At 45.9% G+C, this 6,597-nt stretch overlaps 1 protein-coding gene across 1 annotated transcript in view; it reads right to left on the bottom strand.

Annotated features, from left to right (window-relative positions):
• Window positions 1-5,512: 5,512 nt before the first annotated feature.
• Window positions 5,513-6,597, bottom strand: part of LOC104272026 (exocyst complex component 4-like) — a gene marked incomplete at both ends in the record, with an annotated part of 19,462 nt that continues 18,377 nt past the window's right edge. Inside the window, one exon of the mRNA XM_009866904.1 lies at window positions 5,513-5,690. Within this exon, the coding sequence (XP_009865206.1) occupies window positions 5,513-5,690 (178 nt within the window). The remainder of the gene's footprint in view (window positions 5,691-6,597) is intronic.

The following is a 6,597-nucleotide window of genomic DNA, read 5'->3' as shown; positions in this document are numbered from 1 at the left end:
TGGAGCGTGTTCAGAGGAGGCCACAAGGATGATCCAGGGGCTGGAGCAGCTCTGCTACGAGGACAGGCTGCGGGAGCTGGAGTTGTTCAGGCTGGAAAAGAGAAGACTTTGGGGGGACCTAATAGCTGCCTTCCAATACCTGAAGGGAACCTACAGGAAGGCTGGGGAGGGACTTTTGACAAGAGTGTCCACTGACAGGACAAGGGGAAATGGGTTTAAGTTGAAGGAGAATAGATTTAGATTGGACCTTAGGAAGAAATTCTTCAGTACGAGGGCGGCAAGACTTTGGAATAAATTGCCCAGAGACGTTGTGGCTGCCCCCTCCCTGGAGGTGTTCAAGGCCAGGTTAGACGGAGCCTTGAGTAGCCTGATCTAGTTGAGAGGCGTCCCTGCCCATGACAGGGAGGTTGGATCAGATGATTTCTAAGGATCCTTCCAGCCTAGGCCAGTCTATGATTCATGTCTCCAAGATTTACTGAAACTGTGTTTTTCAAAAGCTGCAGACAAATCACTTTCATGACCGTCATCTCTCAGCTAAATGAGACACAAGCATTAATGAGACAGACCAGACAGGAGTCCAATGGCATCAGTTCCACACGCTTAAGACAATTTAAAAAGAACCAGAAAGACCGTCAGGCACATTATTTTGAGGACAACCACAAACCCATTACATTTCTGTAAAGAGACTTTCTGAAAAATAACACCACTTGATGTCCACAATATTACCTGGTGAACTTCCCAAACGCAGCGGCAATTTCATACACGGCTCTGACATTTCAGCAAGTATTTATGGCGTATTAACACTTCTCATTCAAGAACCTTATTTTCCTTTACAAGTATTAACTGTGTCAAAAACGTTTCATTTATCCTTTAAATGGAAAAGTTCAGCAAAGAGAGATTTGGTTGCCTATTCCACCACGAAGTTGTTTAACTGAGGAGTCAGGCAGCTCCACGACTGCGGAGATATTCAGAGCTCGTGACTGGGTAAATTTATAATATAAATTCCTGCTCTTAACATCACAAGCCATTTCAGTGTTGTGCACAGCTCTCAGACCTGTGCTGAGCCACCCAGGGCAAGTGCCAAAAGCATCTTGGTTTTGCACAAGTGGGTACCTCAAGGTGCAGCTCCACGCAGCGGCTTCGGCTGATGAAAGCTGCAGCTGCCAGGAAAAAGCTCTTCACTTCCCTTCTTCACGGTGCGTTCCCTCTCGCTCCCTCCTGTGCCAGCACTGACACAGTTCAAGGACCTGAGCAAGCAGAAAACGCAGCCAGCAGAAAATACTTGGCCAAATCAGCTCTCACAAATTAGATCACTGTCAGGAAAAGGAGCAACGCTGCCAGAGCAAGGAAAGCATCCTGGGCTGCAGAAAAGGCACAAATAGGATCTCGGCAGAGCTGGCTGCTTAGATTGGCACGGAGTTAAAATCTCTACACCTTTTCCATGAAGATGCAGTGGGGTAAACTGAGTACCAAAATCACGGAACTCCCCTGTCGTTCCCCTGCTCACCGGCACGCCCGAGAGGAGCAATAATTTTTGCCGTTAATTCACTCACAAAAAACCACAAGAGTGGCTCAGCTCACAGCAGCAGAGCCGTGAAATCTATCTCCAAGTGCTCCAGCCGTACTCCTGGAGAAGTCTGACACAGCAAATACAATTTAAGCGCAGCTTTTCGGGGAGATCACTCATGTTGCTGGCCAACAGGCTGCAGAACTACTCCATCTCCCTGTTCGAACCCCGCACCTGAGTGCCATTTCTCTTCACAAGGACAGATTCGTCACGCAGCCTCCGGACAGAGGAGAATCACGTGCAGAGAGACACTTGCTCCACCGACAGTTCCCGATAACTCCAGCTCTGCAGCAGCAGAACAGTATGTGTGGGCAGAGAGTAGGCTTCAATTTCTCTTGCTCCAGTTTCCTTATGGTGTTTCAGCAATGTTTAGGCTGCTAAATCACACCTTTTTTGGAAAACACCCGAGAGCATTAGACAGAAGACCCAAAAAAAAGCAAAGTAATAATTGTCATGTCTTCTCAGTAGACAGACCACCAGACAGCCTGCTAAGGATACATGTCCCAGAGCATATCTGTTCCCTCTCTTCTGTAGAAGCAAGAAAACAGATATAGACCATCCTCAAAAAACCCGAGATCCATTTACTACAAATAGTACCGCTGCAAAAAGAGAGAAGATCTCTTCCTCGGAGGCAAATAGCACCAAGCTTAAGCTGATAACATGATACTGCGCACACATGGAGATGTCTTTGGTATTTTCTCCAGCAGCGGGGTACCGCAGCGAGACACTGGAGCTGACAGGGTGATCATCCTGTCACTAGAAAGGTGACATTTCTGCAGAAGTTGAATGAACACTGGTATTATTCAGCAGGGACAGATGCCTCCCTCTCATTGCAGCATCAAAAGGCGCTGCTAAAAAAAGGTGAATGAACCGTTAAAAGTTCTGGGCTACAGATACCAGCAAGGAAGATCTGTCACGTCAAGTACGAGCGACTGCTAGAGCATAACCACCAGCTGTCAGCCCCCTGACACTCATCAAACAGGGCGGAAAAGCCCTTATCTGGGCTGCAGAGATTTGGCCCAGGCTGAACAACTCAAACGACACAGAAAGTCTGTGCTGCACCCAAAACCTTCTGTCTTTTTCCCAGGCATGTACATACACCCGCAGCAGAGCCTTCCTAACTGGGGTGGGACGCTGCAGCTCGTCCGTGGAATTGGGCCAGAACACCTCAGAATTCCTTCACTGCGTTGTGCTGGAGCAACTCTCCACATCGGCACATCGCTCATCGCCGTCGTAACACAGCTCATGGGTGTCTCCAGCCAAGCACTCGGTCCTACAGCAATTCTTCTCTTCAGAAGGATATTCCACCCACTCCCCCACTGAGGAGCTAAATTAGCTCCGTGCACAAACTGCCAAGCCAAAATTTACACAAGTTTCAAATGGCTCCTGTTGGTACGGCCATACAATCACAGGCAAAGCTGGGTCCGGTACAAGTAAATAACTTCAAACTGTGTTTTCCTCAACAAGGCTGGTCTAATATTTTGACAAACTCATTTTTTCATTTGCTTGTTTTCTAGCACTCTAGCACCTAACTTTAAAAGGTCACTCTGTCTCCTCCCTGACGAGTTGGGTATTATTCTTCCATTCTCAGAGAAGGTCAAAAATACCTAATATCTGCATGTTCAGTATTTAAACACTGCACAACGTTGTGCCACCTAGCAAATACTACACCGCAGCGCTTGGTGCAGTTATTAGGAAATCCAGCTACAAAAATAAGCTGCTGAAAACAGCTCTCTTGTATTTCCCACAAAGGACAATTTCCAGCCCACCACGAGCACACATTATGACTTTTGTAGCGAACCGTAAGGAGATAACCTCGCTGCGATGTGTTTGACATGCAGAGATGCACAATGTACACGTGCAAAAGCTTATCCGTGTGAATTGCGGAGTCATGCGATACTGTTCTAGCATGATGAATAAACTTCTTTCATTACGATGTGGAGGAACTGCGCCGTTTCCCTTACGCACCCTGCCATGAATCCGCTTCCTCCGAATTTTCCTCCTCCCCCCAACAGCAGGCACATTTAAATAAGTACTTTTAAACCTGAGTTTTCTACTCCCCTTGCTGCAAACCTAAGACCTCCTTTCAAAAAAAAAAAATTATCCTTATTCTGAAAAACACGATAGAAATAAATTAGCCCTGGGATCAAAGTCTGTCTTACTGTCTAAGGTAAAAAAAAAAAATCCAACCCACTCCAACGAAATTAACCTATAAAAAGCCCACAAGATTTTGAACAAAGAAATGGAAGATTTCCTTCCTTCCACGTCACTCAACGCTCATCTCTTACCCTAAAGCAGCAAGAGATTATGGATCTTAAAGTGCTCCTTTTACGCATCGTAAAAACGCTTTTGGAAGCTTTTCCGACTCCCTTCGACAGCCGTGCTGTCAGGCCAACAGCAATGAAACCTTTACAAGTGGCTTATTACATTTTTCTTGGCATGTATTTTACAGAAAGCTTGGTCAAATATTTTCTCCCCAGCACGGAAAGCACGTTCACTCTCTACATGCGCACAACTACACATGCTTCCATACAAAAGTTTTATCAATGTTGGGTTGGAATAGCCAGTACAACTCTCCCAATTTCATCACTCCTGAGGAATGAAACCATCACAAAGTCTCACCAATAAGGGGGAATTACCAGCCTTGTCATTCTGCTTCAATTAAGACAAAATCTTGGCGGATTCCTACCCCTAAGGTTTTTTACTCCTGGAGCAAAGTCTGCAGAACTCAAAGCTCTTAAAGTTTTTCTGGAGCTCACGGATGACCCAAGACCATTCTTCATGTCCTTAACTTTAATTCTGCCCCTTAACAGGCTCAGACAACTTCAGTTCTTTGACATTCTTTGGTTTAGAAACCCATCATCAACCTCTGGTTGGACATTCCTAATCAGAATTTTGCAAGAACAAATACTGAAGGGAGGTGAAAATTTTTATCACTGAGAAAACCCATCAAGATTTCTTGACTGAAAATACTAACTCCTCTAGAAAGATAAATACATGGAGAAGTAGACAGTGGAGGTGATCAAAGGCCCATACCTTACAGTTACCATGTCCAAAAAGTACCTAAATTCAAACCATGCACACAGCTGGAGATATATATATCTAATAAAAAAAGCTGTGGGCTTCACTGCACAAACAAGCTTGCAGAGCAACAGCTAAACAGATCTGTGCTCTAGAACGAAAACCTGTGTTACAGTAGGAGGCAGAAAGCATTTCTTATGAACAGGCCAGAGGTGGAACGACCACCATAAATCTTGCCACCTCTTGTAATTAATGCCAGGCTCACTTCTTTGACCTCCTCTGTGAAATACTGGGCAAGGTCTGCAGCTGTGCACTATATATAAAGGTAATTCCAAAATAAATAAATATATTTTAAAAAGTCTAATGTGCCTGTGTTAGCCTCACAGCAAGAATGAGAGAACAGACATGTGACAGATGATAGCTCAGCTGCTTGCGAAGTCTCAGATTCCAAGGTGATAGACATGGGACCAGAATAAAGTCTAAGCAAGGTACAGCTTTAGCATGCTACAGTTAAGAATCAAATCAGAATTCCCTGAAAACATACTGGCAGCAAGCGTCTCAGCTGACTATAACCAAGCCATAATGACAGGAGAAGACAAGCGATTAGAGCTGTGACACTTTCTAAGACAGGCATGACATGGTAACACAGAACAAAAATGTCACTGTTTGAAAGCTTCTGATAAATCACTTGGTAGGCGAAACGAATCAACCTTTCCATACACCGTAAGAATGCATCCATAGATTTTTTTTTTTGCTGATATTTAAGCTTTGTGGAGTTTAACAGTCTGTTTTAAATGTGGCCACTTACCAGAAATCAAGACAAATTCCAGCACAGTCATCTCTTGAGCATGACAGGTATTCTCGGGTGTTCTGGTTGCAAAAGCTGTTTCAAGCTGAAAATTTGCTCACTGGAAGAATTCTTACCTGCAAGACATCCTGGATCTTCACCCACACATCGACCATGTCATAGAGTTTGACATCACCATCATACTGGCTGCAAGGAGAGGCCACTGTTTGCTGAAGGTGTCCAAGGACCACAGAGTGTGCAGCAGCCACAGCGTTGAACTTGTCAAAGAGCAGCTCCAGCAGTTCCAGCAGTAACCTGTAAACCATGGGGACAACCTCTACTCAGTTTTGTGAAGACACTGCAGGCATGCAGCGCATCAGAGCAGCGCGGCAGGAGCCGGACGACCGCGACTCCACGTGTCCTGTTTCATGACAGTTGCTGCGTACAAGCTTCAAAACCTCTCTCTGGGCTTCAGGTGACTCCAGGTGTCAACAGGTCAGGTTTACTCTCTAAATACTTCTGAGTATTTAGAGAGCGCTCCCTCCTCTATATAGGAGTTGCCCACTTTTCATGCAGTTTACTGAGGGCTACAGGAAGACAAACTTAATAATTTTATAGTAAATACACTTTAGTGTCGCGATAACAGAGACCAGGGGTAGCCAACATGGATTTACCAAGGGGAAATCCTGCTTGACTCATCTGATATCCTTCTGTGAAGCTGTGACCAAATCGGGAGGTGAAGGGAGAGCAGTAGGTACCCTATACCTTGACTTCAGTAACGCTTTCGACGCTGTTCCCCATCACATCCTCACAGGAAAACTCAAGAAGTGTGGGATAGATGGTTGGACAGGTATATTGTGAACTGGCTCAACAACAGTTCAGAGGGTTGTGCTCAGCGGCACAGAGTCAAGTTGGAGGCCTGTGGCCAGTGGTGTTCCCCAGGGATCAGTGCTGGGGCCAGTTTTGTTCAATATCTTCATCAATGATCTGGATGAGGGGACAGAGGGAACCCTCAGCAACTTCGCTGGTGATACAAACCAGGAGGGGTGGCTGACACCCAGGCAGGCTGTGCTGCCATCCAAGGAGATCTGGGCAGGCTGGAGAGCTGGGCAGAGGGGAACCCCATGAAGTTCAGTAAGGACAAGGGTAGAATCCTGCATCTGGGCAGAAGTAACACCAGGCACCAGGACAGATCAGGGGACGTCCTGCTGGAAAGCAGCCC

The sequence above is a fragment of the Apaloderma vittatum genome, unplaced genomic scaffold (genome assembly GCF_000703405.1).
Source record: "Apaloderma vittatum isolate BGI_N311 unplaced genomic scaffold, ASM70340v1 scaffold14310, whole genome shotgun sequence".
In the NCBI taxonomy this organism is placed as follows: domain Eukaryota; kingdom Metazoa; phylum Chordata; class Aves; order Trogoniformes; family Trogonidae; genus Apaloderma; species Apaloderma vittatum.
The sequence above is the reverse complement of the archived record's forward strand: the minus strand, read 5'-3'. Positions and strand labels throughout refer to the sequence as shown.